Source organism: Spermophilus citellus (assembly GCF_964194105.1).
Source record: "Spermophilus citellus genome assembly, chromosome: 9".
Taxonomy (NCBI): Eukaryota; Metazoa; Chordata; class Mammalia; order Rodentia; family Sciuridae; genus Spermophilus; species Spermophilus citellus.
In genome coordinates this window covers 49,910,353-49,934,462 of record NC_138191.1, presented here as the reverse complement: position 1 = coordinate 49,934,462, position 24,110 = coordinate 49,910,353, and the positions used below count along the sequence as shown (strand labels likewise).

Sequence of the window (24,110 nt, the reverse complement as noted above, 5' to 3'; positions counted from 1 at the left end):
CGGGCTGCACGCATGCCAGGCGAGCGCGCTACCGCTTGAGCCACATCCCCAGCCCCCTCATTTAAGGTTCTTAAAAGTTTGCTTTCCCAATCAGTCTCACATTCCTCACCTTCCAGTTACATCCCAAATCACTTCAGTCTTACTTTTGTCCTATTTGCTGCTAGTTAGTTGATGAAATCAATCAGCTCAATTAACCACTAGATGCCACATTCTGTACTTGGCTTTGAGGACACAGCAGTGAACAAAGTCTGGCAGAAATTCTTGCTGAGTAGAACTTACAACCTAGTAGGGGATACAGATAATAAAATAAACAAGTGAAATTCTAATATTTTAGAAAGTGAAAAGAGCTATAGAGAAACATCCATCAAGGAGATTGAGAAAGCGTGTGGCAGAGTGGGGTTCTGAGTTTAGAAGGACAGTAAAGGAAGTCCTCACTGAAGAGGGGACACTTGAGAAAAGACCTACTGGGAGTGAGCCCTGGGCAGGGAGCATTCAGAGTAAGTACCCTGGGGTTCGGAGTGTCTGGAATGTTCAAGGAACCTCAAGGACCAATATGGCTGCAGTGAATAGGAATAAGGGGCGGAGTGATAGGAGGTGGGTTTGGAAGGGTCAAGAGGAACTGTTATTTAAAGCCTTATAAACAGTTCTAAAGATTTTACCTTTTATTCTGAATGATTTGAATACTATTAAGGGGTTTTGAGCTAAGAAAGGATGTGATCTGGCAGCATTCTAAAAGGATCCTTCTGACTGCTCTGAGGGAAGCCAGTTAGGAGATTGTGACAATTTTTCAGAGAATGGTGACTTGAATGTGGTGGTACTTCTTGGAGAACTGTTTCATTTCTGAATACATTTTGAAGTTAGAGGTGACAAGATAGATGTCGTGTGTGACATAAAGAGTGGAGTCAAGAATAAATCTCAGGGCTGGGGATGTGGCTCAAGCAGTAGCGTGCTCGCCTGGCATGCGTGCGCCCGGGTTCGATCCTCAGCACCACATACCAACGAAGATGCTGTGTCCGCCGAGAACTAAAAAATAAATATTAAAAATTCTCTCTCTCTCTCTCTCTCTCTCTCTCTCTCCCCCCCCCTCTCTCACTCTCTCTTAAAAAAAAAAAAAAAGAATAAATCTCAGGGCTGGGGTTTGTGGCACCGTCGAAGAGTGTTTGCCTAGTGTATGTGAGGCACGGGGTTTGATCCTCAGCACCACATAAAAATAAATAGATAAATAAAATAAAGTTTTTTTTAAAAAAAAGAACGAATCTCATGCTTGGGGCTGAAACCACTGTAAAGATGGAATTATCAATTTAGATGAGGAAGATTGTACAAGAAGCAAGTTTTTTTAAAAATATTTTTTAGTTGTAGTTGGACACAATACCTTTATTTTATTTATTTATTTTTATGTGGTGGGTTCTGAGGATTGAACCCAGAGTCTCACATGTACAAGGCAAGTGCTCTAGTGCTAAGCTACAACCTCAGCCTAATAAACAAGTTTTAGGGAAATATCAGGGATTTAGGAGGACACACTAAGTTTGAGATGCCTTTTTTAAAAAATTAGTTTTTTTAGTGGTTGATGGACCTTAATTTATTTATTTATATGCAATGCAGAGAATTGATCCCTGTGCCTCACACATGCCAGGCAAGTGCTGTCCTACTAGGCCACAATCCCAGTCCTTGAAATGCCTTTAGACATTCAAGTGAAAATGTCTAGTGTCAAGTTGGATGTATAAAATATAAATCAGGAAATAAGTGGAAAGACAGATTTGGTGATGAATACTTGTAAGAAGCATATAAATCATAGTTATGACTAAGTGAGGTCATAAAACAAGTGGATGAGATAGAGAAGTATTTAGGCTCTGAGCTCTGGGGCATGCAAATACAGATATATTTATTTATTTATTTATTTATTTTTTGGTACTGAAGATTTAATCCAGGGATGCTTTACCACTGAGCTACATCCCCAGCTCTTTTTGTTTTTTTGAGACAGGGTTTCACTAAGTTGCTTAGGGTCTTGCTAAATTGCTTAGGCTGGCCTTGAACTTGCTCTTGCCACAGCCTCCCAAATTGTGAGATTATAAGAGTGTACCCCTGCACCTGCTTGAGGTACACCAATTTTAAACAGTTGAAAAAATGAGAAGGAGCAGAGCACAAAAGCAGGAGTCAATGAAATAGAAGGGGAACCAGGAGACATAGTGTCATCAAGGCTAAGTGGGAAAAGTGATTAGGAGGAAGCAAACATGGAGTTAAATATCAAGTAAATTGACTATTGAACTTAGCATCTATGGGTCACTGGTGACTTTGAAAAAAACGTTTTGGTAGAATGTGCATACAGAAGCCTGATTGGGAACGTGTTCAAGAGAGAATGAGCTGAGGAGAACAGTGGATAGGGAAGACAAAAATGCCAAGGGGCTTTGCTATCCAAGACAGCAGAGAAACAGTGTTCCATTTAACAAATCCAAAGGCACGTCTCATTTCTGCCTTTATTTCTCTTTTATTTTTGTCACTGTATACTGTCCCTTCTCTTGATTTGTACAAGCTCCATCCATCAATATCTGATTTCTGTGCCTTAGGAGTTTTTTTAGTTTTCATTTTCATCTTGCAGGCACCAAAGAAAAGTGCAGGAAATTGGGTAGAGAGAGAAGATGGGAGGGGAGGGGAGGGGAGGGGGGATAGTAGAGGATAGGAAAGGTAGCAGAATACAACAGACACTAGTACGGCAGTATGTAAAAACATGGATGTGTAACCGATGTGATTCTGCAATCTGTATACGGGGTAAAAATGGGAGTTCATAATCCACTTGAATCAAATGTATGAAATATGATATGTCAAGAGCTTTGTAATGTTTTGAACAACTAATAATAAAAAAACCCCTAGTATCTAAAAAAAAAAAGCGCAGGAAATTAGTATGGAAGCAGCCCACAACCAATGGCTGGTGGGAGTTGGTAAATAAATATCACAGCCCTGAACCCTTTGTTTGTGTGTGCTTGAGGTGGGGGGTGGGTATAGGTACACCTGAGGCTAGTGGTTTTGCACCATTACTCAGTGTACCCATGGGAAAAAGTTTCAGATGCCCAGTGTTCAACAGGCTTGAAGACACATCCTATATTGACCGTCTTCCTTTCTTACCCCATTTCCCCACTCCCCAGATAATGTTCCCTGTATCTCCCCAAAACTTATTCCTTGAAACTTTGTTTCACGGTCTTCTTCTTGGGGAATCTAAACTAAGACACTGCATATTTAGAACATAATCTAAAACTTAATAAAACTCTCATGATCACATGTTACTCAATAAATACCATTTATAGTAAATGTTCTCAGGGCATAAATAAATGGAAAAATAAAGAAAACTTCATTTTGCAAATAATCCCTTGACTTATTTTTCTACCTGTGATAATGAGAAATATATATTTGGTCTTTGTCCCAGGGTCCTGAAACAGAACTTCTAAAACCCTTGGAATTTCCTGAAAGATAGGTGTGATAGCAGCATCTTTTATTTTCCTAAGTGCCTTTAAACCACACCTGAGCTTATGCTACTAAGGGGATTCTTAGTGGGTCCCTATAAAGCTTTGGGATGGTGGCTGGTTGTCAGAAGAACCAACCATGTGAAATTTTTAGCCTTACCCCTGCACCGGTGGAGAGTAGAGAGGGGCTGGAGATTGAGTCCAGTCACCAATGTCTGGTGAGCTATCAACCATGCCTATATACTGGAACTTCCAGAAAAACCCCTGCACAATGGGGTTCTGACAGCTTCCCAGTTGATGAACACATGGAGTTACTGGGAGGCTAATGTGCCCAGAGAGAGCTTGGAAGCTTTGTACTTTTCTTTAAACCTTGGGCTGGGGATGAAGCTCAGAGGTAGGGTGCTTGCTTACCTTGAATGCACATGCCCTGAGGACTGAAAACAAACAAAAACAAACAACAACAACAACAACAAAAAACTGTCTGGAGCATCTTCTCAGTCTCTTTCCAGAGTTCCTCTTTCTTGATTTTCACCTTAAAGTGTTGATAGTCTCCATGGCTGATTGATTCTTTACATTTAAAAAAATATTTTAATCTCTTGTTCCATACACTCTTTCTTGAAGAAAAAAGTTTCTTTTTTCTTTCTTTTTTACAATACTTATTAGTTTTTCATTTACTTAGTTATTTATTTTTTAGCAGTGCTGGGGATTGAACCCAGGGCCTCGTGCATGCGAGGCAAGCACTCTACCAACTGAGCTATATTTCCAGCCCCTTGAAGAAAATTTTTATTTGAAAGATCTGCATATCATGTTGATTATATGCTGTACAGTACTTTACAAGTAAAATGGTTTCATCTGGCTGGGCGTGGTGGTGCATGCCTGTAATACCAGCGGCTCTGGAGGCTGAGGCAGGAGGATCAAAAGTTCAAAGCCAGCCTCAGCAAAAGCAAGGTGTTAAGCAACTCAGTGAGATTCAGTCTCTAAATAAAATACAAAATAGGGTTAGGAATGTAGCTCAGTGTTCTAGTGCCCCTGAGTTCAATCCGAAGTACCCCCTCCCCACCAAAATGGTTTCATCTTCATGATGGAATGAGGTAGGTAACTTACTATTTCAATTTTATGGGTTAGAAAATAGACACAGAAAGGCTAGTAATTTGCTCAAGTTCCAACCAATAGTAAGTGGAGAGGCCAGGATGTAGATGCAGATGTTCTATTTCCAGAAGCCATGTTATTTATCACCTCATGATTTTCTGCAATGTAGACTGTTGTCTATATTTTGAAGAATCTCAAACCTGTCAGTCAAGCCCAACCACCTCTCCTGATATTCTATCGATACAGTTAAGTGCTTACTTAAATGTATTTCCATCTCATTGTCCAGCAAATATTTTATATTAAAGAGAACACAAACTGAGCTCACTTGCCTCCTCCTACCCCTGGGAACATCCTGTACCTCTTAATTTTAGAAAATGGAATCTCCTCATCCAGCCAGTGAAAGAGTCACAATTCTGGGAGTTATCTTTGGCTCCCCATTTTCTTCTCAACTTTTATTAACATTTGTTTTGCATATCCTGCCAATATCTTGCATGATTTTCCTAGTTATCATTTTGATTTTTGCAGAATACTCAATTTATTAAGTAAAAGTCCTTATTATTAAAAGTACCTCTTAACTTTTATTAACATTTGTTTTACGTATCCTACAGATGTCTTGAATTCGGCCCTTTATGCCTCTTGTCATTTACCTATGTCATTTCTTTCCTGAATTACTGAGTACAAGGAGTTCCAGTCTATGTATACACCAAGTCAATGTTTGTGATTCATACATGCTTGGGTATATCTGACAAACTTGTAGGGAGGGCTCCAAAGATCCACTTAGAAAAAGAAAAGTCAATGGAGAAGCCTGGAGAGAAGGAAAGTTCAAATTAAGGGAAAGAGGAAATGATGAGCTTGGCCAAGGAAGAAACCAAGGTTTCAAGTTTTTGAAGGAAATGTATTTGTTCAGCAATAGCATGATGTTTCTCACTTACATCTGTGACTTACCATCTGGTGCATTATACTATCATTGAAACTTTATATTGTTTTATTTATTTATTTTGTTCTAATTAGTTATACATGATAGTAGAATGCACTTGGACACATCATACATAAGTGGAATATAACTTCTCATTCTTCTGGTTGTATACGATGTAGAATCACGTCGGTCAGGCTGGAGATGTGGCCTGCGCAGGGCGCTGGGTTCAATCCTTAGCACCACATAAAAATAAAATAAAGATGCTGTTCCACTGAAAACTAAAAAATAAATATTAAAAAATTTTTCTTTCTCTCTCTAAAAGAAAAAGGGCAGAACACCTCGTTTCTTGGGATACCAGCTATGGCCCCTTTCTCCCTCCCAAAAGAAGTCTATGTTACCCCTTAAAAAAAATAAAGAATCACATCGGTCATGTAGTCATATATGCACATCGGGTAATAATGTCCAAATCATTCTTCTATCCTTCCTACCCCCAGACTCCTTTCCCTCCCTTCACTCCCTTTTGCTTAATCCTGAGTAACTCTATTCTTCCCTAGCCCCACATCCCCTCCATTGTGAATTCGTATCTGCATATCAGAGAAAACATTTGGCCTTTGTTTTTTGGGTTTGGCTTATTTCACTTAGCATGATTTTCTTCAGCTCCATCCATTTACTGGCAAATGCCATAATTTCATTCTTCTTTAAGGCTAAGTAATATTACATTGTGTATATACACCACATTTTCTTTACCCATTTATCTGATGAAGGGCATCTAAGTTGGTTTCATAGTTTAGCTATAGTGAATTGAGCTGCTATAAACATTGATGTGGCTGCATCACTATACTATGCTGATTTTAAGTTTTTGGATATAAACTGAGGTGTGGGATAGCTGGGTTAAATGGTGGTTCCATTCCAAGTTTTATGAGGAATCTCCATACAGCTTTCCAGAGTTTGCAGTGCCACCAGCAATGTATGAGTGTACCTTTTTTCCTACATCCTCGCCAACATTTATTGTTGCTCATGTTCTTTTTTTTTTATTGGTTGTTCAAAACATTACAAAGCTCTTGACATATCATATTTCATACATCAGATTCAAGTGGGTTATGAGCTCCCATTTTTACCCCAAATACAGATTGCAGAATCACATCGGTTACACATCCACATTTTAACATAATGCCCTATTAGTAACTGTTGTATTCTGCTACTTTTCTTATCCTCTACTATCCCCCCTCACCTCCCCTCCCATCTTCTCTCTCTACCCCATCTACTGTAATTCATTTCTCTCCTTGTTTATTTTCTCATTCCCCTCACAACCTCTTATATGTAATTTTGCATAACAATGAGGGTCTCCCTCCATTTCCATGCAATTTCCCTTTTCTCTCCCTTTCCCTCCCACCTCATGTCTCTGGTTAATGTTAATCTTTTCTTCCTACTCTTCCTCCCTGCTCTGTTCTTAGTTGCTTTCATTATATCAAAGAAGACATTTGGTATTTGTTTTTTAGGGATTGGCTAGCTTCACTAAGCATAATCTGCTCTAGTGCCATCCATTTCCCTGCAAATTCCATGATTTTGTCATTTTTTAGTACTGCGTAATACTCCATGGTGTATAAATGCCACATTTTTTTTTATCCATTCATCTATTGAAGGGCATCTGGGTTGATTCCACAGTCTAGCTATTGTGAATTGTGCTGTTATGAACATTGATGTGGCAGTATCCATGTAGTACGCTCTTTTAAGGTCTTCAGGGAATAGTCCAAGAAGGGCAATAGCTGGGTCAAATGGTGGTTCCATTCCCAGCTTTCCCAGGAATCTCCATACTGCTTTCCAAATTGGCCTCACCAATTTGCAGTCCCACCAGCAATGTACAAGTGTACCCTTTTCCCCACATCCTGGCCAGCACTTGTTGTTGTTTGCCTTCATAATGGCTGCCAATCTTACTGGAGTGAGATGGTATCTTAGAGTGGTTTTGATTTGCATTTCTCTGACTGCTAGAGATGGTGAGCATTTTTTCATGTACTTGTTGATTGATTGTATGTCCTCCTCTGAGAAGTGTCTGTTCAGGTCCTTGGCCCATTTGTTGATTGGGTTATTTGTTATCTTATTGTTAATTTTTTGAGTTCTTTGTATACTCTGGATATTAGGGCTCTATCTGAAGTGTGAGGAGTAAAAATTTGTTCCCATGATGTAGGCTCCCTATTTACCTCTCTTATTGTTTCTCTTGCTGAGAAAAAACTTTTTAGTTTAAGTAAGTCCCATTTGTTGATTCTTGTTATTAACTCTTGTGCTATGGGTGTCCTATTAAGGAATTTGGAGCCCGACCCAACAATATGTAGATCGGAGCCTACTTTTTCTTCTATCAGACACAGAGTCTCTGATTTGATATCAAGCTCCTTGATCCATTTTGAGTTAACTTTTGTGCATGGGGAGAGGAGGGGATTCAGTTTCATGTTGTTGCATATGGATTTCCAGTTTTCCCAGCACCATTTGTTGAAGATGCTATCCTTCCTCCATTGCATGCTTTTAGCCCCTTTATCAAATATAAGTTAGATGTAATTTTGTGGATTGGTCTCTGTGTCCTCTATTCTGTACCATTGGTCCACCTGCCTGTTTTGGTACCAGTACCATGCTGTTTTTGTTACTATTGCTCTGTAATATAGTTTGAAATCTGGTATCGCTATACCGCCTGATTCACACTTCCTGCTTAGAGTTGCTTTTGCTATTCTGGGTCTTTTATTTTTCCATATGAATTTCATGATTGCTTTATCTATTTCTACAAGAAATGACGTTGGGATTTTGATTGGCATTGCATTAAACCTATAGAGAACTTTTGGTAATATCGCCATTTTGATGATGTTAGTTCTGCCTATCCATGAACAGGGTATATTTTTCCATCTTCTAAGATCTTCTTCTATTTCTCTCTTTAGGGTTCTGTAGTTTTCATTGTATAGGTCTTTCACCTCTTTTGTTAGGTTGATTCCCAAGTATTTTATTTTTTTTGAGGATATTGTGAATGGGGTGTTTTTCCTCATTTCCGTTTCAGAAGTTTTGTTGGTGATATACAGGAATGCCTTTGATTTATGCGTGTTGATTTTATATCCTGCCACTTTGCTGAATTCATTTATTAGTTCTAATAGTTTTTTTGTAGACCCTTTTGGGTCTTCTAGGTATAGAATCATGTCATCCGCAAATAGTGATAATTTAAGTTCTTCTTTTCCTATTTTTATGCCTTTAATTTCTTTCGTCTAATTGCTCTGGCCAGTGTTTCGAGAACTATATTGAATAGAAGTGGTGATAGAGGGCATCCCTGTCTTGTAACAGATTTTAGAAGGAATGCCTTCAATTTTTCTCCATTCAGAATGATGCTAGCCTGAGGCTTAGCATAGATAGCTTTTACAATGTCAAGGTAAGTTCCTGTTATCCCTAGTTTTTCTAATGTTTTGAACATAAAGGGATGCTGTACTGTCGAATGCTTTTTCTGCGTCTATCGAGATGATCATATGGTTCTTATCTTTAAGTCTATTGATGTGGTGAATAACATTTATTGATTTCCGTATATTGAATCATCCTTGCATCCCAGGGATGAATCCTACTTGATCATGGTGCACAATTTTTTTGATGTGTTTTTGTATCCAATTCGCCAGAATTTTATTGAGGATTTTTGCATCTAGGTTCATTAGAGATATTGGTCTGTAGTTTTCTTTCTTTGAGGTGTCTTTGTCTGGTTTCGGAATCAGGGTGATGTTGGCCTCATAGAATGAATTTGGAAGAGCTCCCTCTTTTTCTATTTCCTGAAATAACTTGAAAATTATTGGTATTAATTCTCTTTTGAAGATTTTGTAAAACTCCGCTGTATACCCATCCATCCGGTCCAGGGCTTTTCTTGGTTGGTAGTCTTTTGATTGCCTCTTCTATTTCATCCATTGTTATTGGTCTGTTCAAATTGTGTGTATCCTCCTGACTCAGTCTGGGCAAATCATATGACTTAAGAAATTTATCGATGTCTTCACTATCTTTTATTTTATTGGAATATACGTTTTCAAAATAATTTCTAATTGTCTTCTGTATTTCTGAAGCGTCTGTTGTAATATTGCCTTTTTCATCCCGTATGTTAGTAATTTGAGTTCTGTCTCTTCTTCTCTTCATTAGCATGGCTAAGGGTCTGTCGATCTTATTTATTTTCTCAAAGAACCAACTTTTAGTTTTGTCAATTTTTTTCAATAGTTTCTTTTGTTTCCATTTCGTTGATTTCCGCTCTGATTTTAATTATTTCTTGCCTTCTGCTACATTTGCTGTTGTTTTGCTCTTCCTTTTCTAGGGCTTTGAGATGAAGTGAGAGCTCATTTATTTGTTGGTTTTTTGTTTTTTTGAGGAATGACCACCAGGCGATGAATTTCCCTCTTAAAACTGCTTTCATTGTGTCCCATAGATTCCTATATGTTGTGTCTGTAATTTCAATTATCTCTAAGAATTTTTTGATTTCCTCCTTTATGTCTTCTGTAACACAATGATCATTCAGTAACATATTGTTCATTTTCCATGTGATGTAGAATTTTTCCTTCCTTCTTTTATCATTGATTTCCAGTTTCATTCCATTATGATCAGATAAAATTCATGGTATTATCTCCACCCCTTTATATTTACTGAGGGTTGCCCTATGGCATAATATATGGTCTATTTTTGAGAAGGATCCATGTGCTGCTGAGAAAAAAGTACATCCACTTGATGATGGTTGATATATTCTATATATGTCAGTTAAGTCTAGGTTATTGATTGTGGTATTCAGTTCTATAGTTTCTTTATTCAACTTTTGTTTGGAGGATCTGTCCAGTGGTGAGAGAGGTGTGTTGAAGTCACCCATAATTATTGTGTTGTGGTCTATTTGATTCTTGAACTTGAGGAGAATTTGTTTTATGAATGTCGCAGCACCATTATTTGGTGCATAAATATTGATAATTGTTATGTCTTGTTGGTGAATGATTCCTTTTAACAGTATATAATGTCCTTCCTTATCCCTTTTGATTAACTTAGTCTTGAAGTCGATTTTATTCAATATGAGGATGGCCACCCCTGCTTGCTTATGAGGATCGTGTGCATGGTATATTTTTTCCCAACCTTTCACCTTGAGCCTGTGTATGTCTTTTCCAATCAGATGTGTCTCCTGGAGGCAGCATATTGTTGGATTTGTTTTTTTAATCCATGTTACCAGTCTATGTCGCTTTATTGGAGAGTTTAAGCCATTAACGTTTAGAATTACTATTGATATATGTTTTGTACTTCCAGCCATGTTTGATTATTTATCTTTTTTTTAAAATTTAGTTTGTTTCTCCATGATTATCTTTCCCCTCGCCCTCTGTCTTTACTGAGGCACTTCTCACTGATGGTTATTGTTTTTCATTTTTTCCTCGTGTAGTGTTTTGCTCAAGATGCTTTGCAATGCTGGTTTTCTGGATGCAAATTCTTTTAACTTTTGTTTATCATGAAAGATTTTTATTTCCTTGTCGTACCTGAAGCTTAGTTTTGCTGGATACAAAATTCTTGGTTGGCATTCATTGTCTTTCAGTGTTTGAAATATGTTGTTCCAGGATCTTCTTGATTTCAGCATCTGTGATGAAAAATCCATTGTTAACCTTATTGGTTTACCCCTGAATGTAATCTGCCTCCTTTCTCTTGTAGCTTTTAATATTTTATCTTTGTTCTGTATATTGGATATCTTCATAACAATTTGTCTTTGCGTTGGTCTACTGTGATTTTGTGTGCTCGGTGTCCTGTATGCATCTACAATTTGTATATCCGTTTCCTTTTTTATTTCTGGAAAGTTTTCTATAATTATTTCATTCAGCAGGTTGCTCATTCCCTTGGTTTGAACCTCTATACCTTCTTCTATCCCGATGACTCGTAAGTTTGGTTTTTTTATGTTATCCCATAACTCTTGGATGTTTTTCTCATGATTTTTTACCAGCCTTTTTGAGTTGGCTAGACTCTTTTCAAGATGATATATTTTGTCTTCATTATCTGACGTTCTGAATTCTACTTGCTCTACTCTGTTAGTGATACTCTCATTTGAGTTTTTAATTTGGTTATAGTTTCCTTCATTTCTAGAATTATTGTTTGATTTTTTATAATCTCTATCTCCTGATAAAGATGCTTAATTTCTTCTTTTATCTGTTTATGTAATTCATTTTCAATGTGTTCTTTCACTGTTTGAATTTGCTGTCTCATATCCTCTTTAAGGTTCCATTCCATCTGTCTAAGGTATTCCTTGAGTTCTTTATTTGACCATTTTTCTGATGCCTCTAGGCTGTCCTGCATTGTTTGTACTCCTTTTCTTCCTTGCTTTTTCATGCTGCTCATGTTACTTCTTTTTCTGTTTGACTGCTGAGTTACTGTTGCTCATGTTCTTGATAATTGCCATTTTGACAGGAGTGAGATGAAACTTAGAGTAGTTTTGATATTCATTTTCAAATTGCTAGAGATGTTGAACATTTTTTCATTTATTTGTTGACTGATGATATTTCTTCTTCTGTGAAGTGTCTGTTGAAATCCTTAGCCCATTTATTAATTGGGTTATTTTTTTTTTGATTGTTTTATAAATCCTGGAGATTAATGCTCTGGCTGAGGTGCATGTGGTAAAGATTTTCTCCCATTCTGTAGGCTCACTCTTTATGTTATTGATTGTTTCCTTTACTGAAAAGAAGCTTTTTAGTTTGACTCATACCATTATTGATTCTTGATTTTACTTCCTGTGCTTTAGGAGTCTTGTTAAGGAAGTCAGATCCTAAACTGACATGGTGAAGATTTGGGCCTACTTTTTCTTCTATTATGCGCATGATCTGTGTTCTAGTGCCTAAGTCTTTGATCCACTTTGAGTTTCATGCCTGGTGAGAAATAGGAGTTTAATTTCATTTGTTGCCTATGGATTTCCTATTTTCCTAGCACCATTTGTTGAATAGGCTATTTTTCTCCAGTGAATGTTTTTGGCACTTTTGTCTAGAGACAACCCCACATAACACCTTTTATTTTTTTAAAGTGATGTTACAAACAACTCTAAATAGAGGTCAAAAAGTAAAATATCCCAAAACTATTTGCCCCCAGAAAACAACCATTTCCATGGCTTGGTTAAATGAATTATTTTCAAGTGAAATGCATGATTTTATTATTATTATATTTAAATTCACAGTTCAGTTTATAAATAAAATGGGCATAAAGTTTATTTTAGTGTGTCATTAATTTTCAAGTTTTCAAGGAGGACCAAAGATAAACTGGATAATGTGCCAAGTTTTCTAAAACAAAGGCAGTGTTTTATAATTTTTTAAAAAAAATCATAAAACAATAAATGTTAAAATAGTGTATAAGTAAATCATCTGTAGTCCAACCCTTCTAATGCTATTGTTTCATTGTATTTTCTTTCAGTCTTCTTCCTGTTTTTGTTTCTTAGACAATAGCATTTTAAATATATGTAATGCTTATGATATCTTTTTCAAAAAAGCTTAACATAGAACTTAATGCAAAAAGCATCATAGGAGGACTGACGGTGCAGCTCAGTGGTAAAACGCTTGTCTAGCATGTGTCCTGGGTGTACGTACACACACACACACACACACAATATTAAACATTATAGTATCATATTAGGGGATGTCACATCTGGATTCCAATTCCAGATACACTACTTATGCAATTTGTGGTTCATTTGAACTTCTCTAAGCTTCAGTATTACCATCTGAAAATGATTATGCATGATTTAATATCAAGATAAGTGACAATGTGTGGGATGGGTTTATCATACTCTCTGGAACACAATAGGTAACAAAATAACATTATTACCAATCATCTTCTTTGCATATTCATTTGCATAATTTTCCTAGTTATCATTTTGACTTTTGCATAATGTTCAATTTATTAGATGACTTCTGACATTAAACAGATAACCATTCCCTTTTTTTGTAATATGATGTATTGAAAACATACCCCATTGTTTCAATTTCCATTTCTTTGATTTCTGAGATTATTTTAGCATGTTTGCTAGCTTAATTTACTCTTTTTTAAGTGGTAGCCTTAATCCAATACTTTATTTGATAGCTGTGATTTCTTATAGATTTCTTTATACTTTTTTACATGGTATGCAACTCATTATTATCTCAGTTCTGGAAAATATTTTCTCTTATTTGCTGCTTACATTTTTGTTTTAGTTTTTACATAGTTGAAACTGTTGATATTTTCTTTGCAATTTCTTCTGTTAGGTTTAAGCTTCCTGTTTCTGAAATGATTAAATAATATTATTTTCTATTATTTAATTTTTTGAATATTTAACTCTTTACTTACGCACCACTCTTTCTAGTATGGGAAAGAATTAATTGTTCCCTTTGCATTTCTAAGAACTCATCCTTATGGCATTTATTGAACAGTCCTCTCTTGTGTTTGAGAATTGCTTTCCATATTTTAAGTTTTCTGTTTGGTCATTTTAAAACCAACAATATTGTTCACTAAAGTCCTGTGATCTACTTTCATTACTATCTTATCTCAGATGTCCTAAATACTATCTTATCCTGTACTCTTTGAAACTCTGATTGTGTAATATACAATCTTTCATGTGAAGAAAATATCAGTGCCCCAAAGGCTTTAAGTTTAAGTAAGCACTTTTAAGTTGTTGAGACTGGCTTTGAGCTCACAATCATCTTGCCTTGGCCTCCTACCTCAGTCCTTGCCTTAGTCCATTGGATTACAGGTGTGCACTGCGGTTGGCTGAAGGAAGAACTTTTAATTTGCCTGCTTATCAATTAACTCCTTTCATTAACTTATTCATTGCTGACAGTCCATGCTTACTAATGAAAGGTAGGGACTTCTCTGAAATCCTTACTTGGAGCTCAGAACTAACAGTAGTTTCTTCTCTATTCCAGAGTTCTTATATCACCCAAATACAGAAAGATGTTCTGAACACACCTAATAATTACAGGTTTGGGCCTTATTACTAATATTTTAATTAACAAAAGTAATTTGGAATGTGTAAGGAGTTGATTTCTGAAGCACATTTAAAAAAATCTTTTAGGGACTGTAGGTGTAGAGTATATGATTGGTAGAGTATATGCCTGGTAGGTATGAATGCCCACAGACTGGGCATCCATACCCATGTTCTTCTTCAGGATTATCATTTTTTCATTTAAAATCTTTTCATCATTTTCTGTGTGTAGTACCAGAAACCATCTAGTTATGTGATTTCTCCTTTTAGAAACTTTCTGTGACTCTCATTACTTGAAGAATAAAAAGACCACATTCTTTTTTAGTGGCTAATAAGGCCATTCACAACCTGGCTCATATCTTGTTAGCAGCCTCAAGTGTACTTTCCTTGCCCAGCTACAGGGAGCTGTGTCCTGACCAAGCATCCCTGTTTGGGTTCACAAGGCTTCATCATACAGAGATGGGGAAGCGAGAGGTAAAGCAGAAGGGGCAGGTGGTCCTGACCATGACCCCATCCCAAAGATCAACTGTAGGCAGTGGACCCCTGGATAACTTCATAGGATTATGAAGGGAAGAGCTGATTAAAATAACCCTCCTCTCCCTCCCCCTCCTCTAAAGGACACAATCATAGAGGAATTTCAGTGGTATCACAGTCCTTGTGTCCTATCTACAGATCAAAGCATAGGTGAAAGTTTTGCAACTTTTGATTGCTGCAAAGATCTAGGGGAAAGAGTGACATTTGCCCTGGAGACACACACGGACGGATTCAGGATTCATTATGAGGGCAAGCAGGCGGGCCACATGCAGCCATTGGCTGAGGGGGTTAACTTAAAGATAACTCTTGTCTTGAGCAGCATGGTAGTATGTCTGGACCTGGGGAATTCTGGAGGAGGAGGAAGTATCAAGGTGGAAAAGTTCTGGCCAAGAGAGTTAAAATGCTGAGATAGCGTTGAAACAGCTTGGTAAATTAGGGGCCTCTGTCAAATTTTGTTTATGCTTGTGTGTGTGATTGCAGTAGGTGCATAAGCTAATACTCAGGCTAAAGATACTTCAGTAACTAAAATCACTTTCGGATGAATGCCATAAAGGCAAGGATGAGGCCAAGTCCTTTGGGAAAACTTGACTGGGCAGACTGTCGGAGAGCACCAAGGAAGGTTTCGCAATGTGTAGACAGGGCATGTGAGATAAGAATTCTGTCTGACAGTGAATGATTTTTCTCTTAAGAGGAGGTGGGGCAAGGATGGATGCTTTGGTTTTATTTTTCTTTTCTTTTCAAATCTTAAGGACAGTCAGCTTGCCCTCTAAGAAATCAAGTAATCATATCATTCATGCTATTATTATTTCTAAAACCTCATTCTTTTTCTTTATTCTTGTGCTAGAGAGTATATCTAGGACCAACACCTGCCAGGCATATACTCTACCAAGCATATACTCTACACCTACAGTCCCCAAAATATTTTATTTTAAAATGTGCTTCAGAAATTAACTCCTTACATATCCCAAATTACTTTTGTTAATTAAAATATTTTAATAAAGTATAATTCCTGTATTTTCTGTTTACCTAGAATCCTTTTATTAAAATTAGTCACAATTTAGAAGGAATGCATGTGGTTTTATGTACTTTTATTTCCTATACATGCAAGTTAAATTTCACAAATGTTAGATAACTCTTTATGCCATTAATTATGTTCTATAAAAATTGGCCAAGTTGTCTTTTGTCATTTTAATGCTCATAGGTAAAAAGAAAGAATGAAAGATCCTATTAAGTAGGTTTAGTCTAAATTCTTGATATAATTCTGCTTCTTTGGGGAATTAATGACTTGGCCTCCAATCCATTTACAAGTTTAAGGGTTCGATTGTAGATCAGTGGTAAAGCAGTTCCCTAGCATTCATGAGACCCCAGGTTCTATCCTCAGTACTATGGAGAGTTTTAACTCCCTACCCGACAAGACGTTTTCCTTTTAATATATTTCATATTGGTGTCCATTGCCCTTTGGTTAAGGTCCAAATTTTTAGCCTAACTCACCAAGATCCTTCTTCGTCTCCTTTCATTTTCTATATGTGCTGGAGTCAAATGGACCTACTTCAGATCCTGAACTAGCTTTTCTACTGTTTCCTAGCCCATGTGCCTAACTGTTTCTTCAGTTTGGACTCCCTCTTTATGTTTCTTTCCTCCCATCCTCCCCTGCCACCTTGCTCACTTAGCAACCTGACTACTTCCATCTGACTAACATCTATTCAACCTTCAAGTCTATACATGGATCCTTGAGGTTACCCTACTCACTCCTGGTACTGCTGAGCCTCACAAAATCTCCTTGATGCTTTGTACTCTACCGTATGGTGGATCTTGCTTCCAGAAACCGACTGCTCATCTGCAGTCCTTTCCAGAATGTAAATTCCTTAAGAACAGGAGCTCTGCCTTATTCTCCATTGTAATCCTTTCACCCAGCACAGTGCCAGGTGAATGGTAGACAAATATTTGCTGAATGAGAGGCGGGGGGTTGTGGCTCATTGGTAGAGCACTTGCCTGGCATGTGTGAGACACTTGGTTGGATCCTCAGCACCTTATAAAAATAAATGAATAAAATAAAGGTATTGTGTCATATACAATAAAAATTTTTAAAAAAATTTGCTGAATGAATGCATTGATGTAAACAAAATGTATATTGATGTTATGTTAAATTAAACAAGTCTGGAGAAATATTTCACCTAAAAATGCACATATAATGTATTTTAAGATAAGCAGAAGTTATTTTTTGCATGTCACATTATTAATTTGGCTGTTATTCTACATCAGCAAATAAAATTATACTTTAGGCATAATTGGAAGAATAACATAGACTTCTTACATGGGAGGCCTTGGTTTCCCAGAATGGGAGGCAAAGGTTTCCCAGAATGGGAATCAATATAATTATTGGTGTTGTTAATAACAAGAACTACCATCAGGAATCTGTTCAATAATAACATAGTATTTTTGATTGGAAAAGTGGAAACCAAAGGTCTCCTGTTAGTTTGTTAAAAATTTTGTTTTCTGTAAAAAGAAAAGAAATGGCAAATTTTTGTTACTATACCAGAAAATATAGTGTTCCAAAGGTGCATCAAGGGTCACCATGGAAACTTCGGGGAATAACATTTGTGTTCCAAGCTTCTGGAACAGAACAAGAGAAGGAACATAGCCAGAACAAGGGAATTTAGGAATCCACTGAGAATGCTTGAATGGGGTTTTTGGCCCCATTATATCTGAAGAACCCGTCAGAGGCAATCAGAAATGAAAGATGACATTAACTTATAACCTGTGGAGTTGTCTTCAGTTGATTAAAAAAACCTTCTCTGTGAGTATATATTATTGGACTTATTTTGTTAGCTAGGAGTAAGTTACTAATACCTAGATCCAAATAGGTGTATTCATTTGAGAATTGTGAAAATTAGATTTTGGAAATAGATTTGCATCTCTTAAATCTATGCTTTAATATTAATAACAAATATCAGTAATACTCTTGCATCTCAGTACCACACTATCATTAAATCCTGCTGTTATTCCTGTGAGTTAGAAATTGTTACAATCCCTATTTAATAACAGAGGAAGCTGAAAACCCCTGAAACTTGGGTTTGCACTTATAAATCCAGTTATCTTTCCCACGGCTCCAGGCTATAAAGGAAGTGATTTATGTATCCAGCTGATTCACATAAATTCAACTGATGTGTGAGAACTGAGATATAAGTTGCTGTGCTTGGTTTAAAAAACAACAACTATTAACTGTTATTATTTTCCTGTTATAAATATATAGAGATATGTATTATGGTGCATTTGGGACTGCATATTCAAACCTTGAGATTGCAATATGTATGTAACTCACTACTGATACTTCTTAGCAAGGTGATGGTGGTGGGGGTTGTCATAGTTGAGGAAATGGTGATGGTGGGTGAGGAGCAGTGCAGGATATTATTTTATATATTTTTGCAGAAAAAATTCCGCTCTTTATTTCTTCTGTAGAGAGAATAGGAAAGGCAAATAAACAGATACATAAATTGTATGGAATAAAAAAAATTCACTGAGTTGCTAGCCTATTTGAAAAAGGTAGCAAACTGGCTAATTATTGACTACTCTGGCCATGGGTGATCTGCTGGGTATGGAACCCAGGGCCTTGTGCATATGATTCAAATTTTTGTAGAAGCCAAATGACAATAATAGCAGTGGCAGATAATGCAGTATCCTCTGTTGTTTCACTTTGAGCTTAAATTATTTCAGTATATTCTCTAAATATTTTGAAGAAATATTTTTAGATATTAGGCTATGTGTTATTGTTTGAAATTTTATAACCTCAAAAATGTAAGAATTTATAGGCTAAATCATGTAATATAGAAAAATTAGGAAAAAAATAAGAAAAGATTGTCAGCAGTGATGTACATGCCCGTAATTCTGGCACTTGGGAGGTAAAGGCAGGTGGATCACTGGAGTCCAGGGGTTTGAGGTCAGCCTGAGCAATGTAGTGACATCCTATCTCAAACCCCCACACCCTATTAAAAAATACCAAAACCAAACCAAAATAACAACAAAAGAGATTGTTGGTATTAGAGCAAATCATAAATTATGGTCTTATTTCTACTATGAACTAGTTATGTGACTTTTTAACATTAATTACCTATTATGGACCTCAGTTTCTCTCCACCCCCCCTGCTTTTTCTTCTATTTTGCTACATAATCTTTCAAAATCCAATATTTCCTAGAAGTCCTGAGCACTCATCCATGGCCCTTCACCCATATGCTCAGGCCCAGCCACTGCTTAATCCCTTGGGTGCCATGGAGTCTGTTGAAATTTTAACCAGCTGATTTCCTGGTTCTGGAATTTTAAAACAGCATTAGTGTGATGTAGAGTTGGCTGGATTAGGTCAAGGTATTAGCATATGGGCAGCTCCTTTTTTAAAAAAATTTTAGATGTAGATAGACACAATACCTTTATTTTGTTTAGTTTTTTTTTTAATGTGCTGGGGATCGAATCCAGTGCCTCAGATGTGCTAGGCAAGTTCTCTACCACTGAGCCACAACCCCAGCCCATGGGCAGCTCTTTTATGACCCACGCAATCCATATATTTTCAGTATTCTGGTTCTACTGTAATAACACACACAGACACACACATATACATACATAAAATTTATGTTTGTGGTGCTGTGGATTGAACATATATCCTTACCCATGCTAAGGCAAGTATTCTATCACTGAGGGATATTCCCAGCCCCTGCCTGTATTTTACTAAAAGCTGCCTTAAATTTAGTTTTTGTATCAGACAAGGAATAAATTATCAAAATATTTAAACAACTTTAATTACACTCTTTCAAATTACTTAGCAGTATGAATTTCTACTGCTTCTTGTCATACTTAATATGAAATTAATCTCTAGAAAGAATTCAAATCACATATTTTGTATTTTCTTTTACTTGCTTAAACTTATCACTACTGAACAAGCATGTTTTAATGATGTATTCTAACAACAAATGATGATAATTTAAAAAGAAGAGAATGTGTAAATCTCCTCGGTGTCTAGGGCTTTGACTGTCCTGAGCTCATTTTTCCTTGCCCTCTTCCAGAAAGAGAGAATACATTTCTTTTTTTTTTCCTTATAGCTAAACTTTTTGTTAAACTTAGTTTATTGCTTTTGCCTCCATTCAAGTCTTCCATCAGTATGTTTTCTGATCTCAAAACTGGTCACACCAGGTCACCAGTGCCCTACATTCTGCTCTGGGACACCCTTTATAAGAAATTGAACAAATTGGAGAAGAGACTGGACTGGGAAGTGAGGAGGCTTGAAGTCATATGACATAAGGAAGGTTGAAGACCATGGGGGAAGTTAATCTGAGTATTTTAATGGAAAGGGTTAGTCAAGGGAGCCACATTGCATTTTTGAAAGGTTGTCTTGTGTAAGAGTAACTAGAACCCTTCAGGACAGCCTCAAGGGGAAGAATTAGGAGTTTGATAATTTGGAGCTGCTTCCTGTAGAGCTTCCTAAGGGGTTTGCAAGCACCCAAACATGGGCTACAGGATGTTCTAGCAGTACTGGAACAATGGTTGCATTAAACTTACATGTTGTTATTTTAAAACTCAAAAAACATTTTCTGTGCTTTCCTGCTAAATTTCTACATGTAACATTTCCTTCTTTTTCTGCAGTTGAGCAACATCTTAAATCTCTTAGTACTTATTTTACAAGTGATACATCTTATTGTAGCTTAAAATGAAACCCAGTTCCTTACATTTACATGAAGTTGGGTGGTTAGAAGTTTCTTCCATTATCTTTCTCCATAAGCTCTAAAAGCATGCCTTTATTATGAAACTACAACCAGTAGGAACTTTGACCTCATGATAATTGAGAGAATAATGTATTTTATGATCTCATTAGAACCTTGGCATGTATGTGTGCTGTGTGTGCACAATCTCATATTTTTCTTGTAGAATTTTTTTTTGTGTGTGTGCCACTTACATTGAGAAGATTTTGGTTTAGAGAGAATCTATCATACTGACATTTATTTTCCTTTAATGTAACATTAAAACAAATATTATTTATAGTGACTTGTTACTTTCAAAAATTTCATTATAATATTCATATTATAAATATGCAAAAGAAAAAAAAAACCCCAAGGATTTCATTTTAGTTTATTTTAAGGACTTCTATCTCATAGGTCTCAATTCATTCCTCATGACCAAAATTTCTAAGCAGGAAAATTATATGGAAGAAAATGCTTTCGGGGCTTGGGATGTGGCTCAAGTGGTAGTGCGCTCCCCTGGCATGCGTGAGGCACTGGGTTCGATCCTCAGCACCACATAAAAATATAAATAAATAAAGATATTGTGTCCACCTAAAACTAAAAAATAAATAAAATTAAAAAAAAAAGAAAGAAAATGCTTTCATAAATTCATTTAAAGAAATACCAAGAGAGTATTCAAACAGAATTGGCTTCTCTGGAAGTGTAGATTTGGCATTCTTTTCATGAGACTATTTATGATATTAAAAATTTATGCACTCAATGAGAACTCCAGCTTTTTTTTTTTTTTTTTTTTTTTTGTGTGTGTGTGTGTGTGTATGGAGTTGAAGATTGAACTTGAACCCAGGGCCTTGTGCGTGCCAGGCAAATGTTCTATCATTGAACTATACCCTGTCCCCAAATTCCATTTGTAATGCACTTTTCCTCAACACTCAGGTGAAAAATTCTTAGACAATTTAAGTGAATTTAGATTCTATAAGAATTTTAAATCAGCAACTTTGGAAATAGATTGCCATCACTGGATTTATTTAACTTTTTAAATAAAAAAAAGTTGTTTGATTCATACACTTTGTTTTTCAAGATTTTCAATTAGAATTTTGTCATTAAAATCATATGACTTGGCCAACATTATTGTTGACACTAAGAATTGAAAGAGTAAACATCAGGCAAAATATAACTAACTATTTGCACAACATGTTTGAGAGATGCTTTGTTCTTTAGAACTCTGGAGCCCGGGCTAGTTGATCGCACTTCAGCAGTCATTGCAAATCATTGCAAATCATCTTTTCAGGCCTTTCACACTTTTAAAAACTTTTGAGATGCTCTGGTGCTCTGGTGATTCTTTGGGTTTACCTGGTTCTGGGCTTAAAGATTTGAATATCAGGGTGGGTTCTGTTTTTATCTTACAAGGATATGTTTGATTAGAATTTCTGAGAGTGTCTGAATATTTTTTCTGAATATCAAAGTGTTTTTGTGCCTGTTTCTCTTTCGCAGACCAGCAAAGCATGGTAAGGGTCTGAGACCAGAGTTGAGCTTCACACTCTGGCCTCAGAGCTCTCCCTGTCAGTTGCTCTTCACTTCTGCGCCCCCTTCCTCTCCAGAGGTAAACAGCCTCTGCGCTGGAAAGGACTGGCACAAATTCCTTTCTGCTTCGGGAGAAAGCACTCAGAGCGCATGCTCTTCTGATAGTGAGTCTGTAGCGCCATTTTCGTATGAAAAGGACTGCCCACTAATTAGGCATGTTCATTGGATACCCAGCATTAAAGTTGTTCAAACAGTTTGAACAGCCTCGCAAGATCAAGTCAAGGGCGTCTTTGGGAGGAACCCTCCCCTCTCCGCAGCGCTTTAGCTGAGAATTTCTTTTGTGTTAATTTCTCTTGTGGACGAGTCCCTTTCCCCTCCTCTTTCTCCGCCCAGACTGGCCAAAGCTGTAATTCCTCTCCCCCTCCCGGACCAGAGCAATACAAAGATTTAGCTTTTGTGATGATTTTGTGCTCATAGTGGCGCCCCAAGTAAGAGGACGTGGAGAACCGGATGGGAATGTTCCCCCCCCCCCAGTGAGAACAAAGCACAAGTTATATCAAAGTCAAGTATGTGTAAAGGAAGCGCTAGGAGATAGGGCTTCTTTTTGATTTGCTTTTTTATAAAGACGCAGACCCCTCAGTGTTGTGGATGGGGGTTGGTCGGAAGGTCAGCTAGAGGTAAGGTGGATGGTAGAGAAGATCTGGGCTTTAAGTGTGTGTGTATGTGTGTGTGTAAGCGCGCGCATGCAGGAGTTTAAAAGAACATGGGCGAGGAAAAGGAGAATGAAAGAAACAGGAAAATCTGCAGTGGAGAAGACAGTAGGTGCAGAAAAGGATAGGAGGCCAAGTCATCCTTGCCTTGAGGCCGCAAAAGCGCCCTTGGTGACATCCACTCTCAAATCCCACCGTTTCATTCATAAGTTTCAGGCCTGGAGGCCCCGCCCTGCTCCCCTGAGCCGAGGGCTCAGTTTCCTGTACAGCAATTGGTGTACGGCAACAAAGCCTTAGCAACCGGCTCCTAGTGACCCGCAAGGCGCCTGGTAACAGGAGCGCAGGGCCGGCTCCAAGTAAGGAGCGGAGCTGTCTCTTTAAGGGATGGCCGCGGAGCCGTGAAAGTGGAGGGGGCTGAAGGAGGGCGGGGAGGAAGGTCTGGGGGCGGGCCGAGGGGGAGGAAGAGTTGCTGCTGAAAGGAGGTGGCAAAGGAGGAGCCGGAGCAGCTGCTGCCAGCCCGCGGGCACCGGAGTCCTGCCCGCTGCCGCACGAGTAGCCACGGGCGCGATCTTGGCCAGACGTCTCCTCCTCCATGATCACTTTGGGAGCCGGGGGAAGACTTTGCCCGGCCGTGAGAGCTGGTCTGCGTTTCCCAGGCGCGGCGGCGGAGCAGCAGCAGGAGCAGGATCCGAATCGGAGCGGCCACAGCCCGGGGCGTGTGCGCCCCGCGCGGAGCGGGCTCGGGTTCCCCACGGAATGTCCCCGGGGCGCCCGGCGCGCTGACCCCGCAGCCACCTCCGCTTTTGGCGCCTGCTGCCTCCCTCGGGCAGGCTCGGTGTTCGGGACTGGGAGCTTCCCGGCTCCTGGGCAGTGGGGAAGCCCCCGGGGGCGGGTGACCTCAGCTGGACACGACCCAGCCCTCCCCCGAGCGTGTCTCGCTTAAGATGGCAGCGGAGTCAGGGGAACTAATCGGGGCTTGCGAGTTCATGAAAGGTGAGGAGCAGCCGTCCCGCATCCTTCAACCCTTCCACCCCCACCCCCCCAACTCTTCACTTCTTGCTCCTTTGTCCCAACCCCTGTCCAGGGCTTCTCCCGGGCCCCTCAGTGCCCTGCAGCTGTTGCGCGCGCTATGGTCCCTGCTTGCTACTCTGCTTTCCCCGAGGACCCCTTGCTTCCGGCTTCTCTTTCTTGCGTCCCTCGTTCCCTCTGCA

General features: G+C 38.2%; 1 protein-coding gene across 4 annotated transcripts in view; it reads left to right on the top strand.

The window, feature by feature from the left end:
• The first annotated feature begins 23,327 nt into the window (after positions 1-23,327).
• CDC14A (cell division cycle 14A) overlaps positions 23,328-24,110 on the top strand; it is a 172,405-nt gene continuing 171,622 nt past the window's right edge. For 2 of the 4 annotated variants that reach the window (XM_081307644.1, XM_081307641.1), the window contains exon 1: positions 23,329-23,892. In XM_081307644.1, coding sequence (XP_081163770.1) covers positions 23,844-23,892 — 49 coding nt within the window. In that variant the 5' untranslated portion in view covers positions 23,329-23,843. Of the gene's footprint in view, positions 23,893-24,110 lie in introns of all 4 variants that reach the window. The other 2 variants (XM_081307642.1, XM_081307643.1) reach the window with 2 other exon arrangements.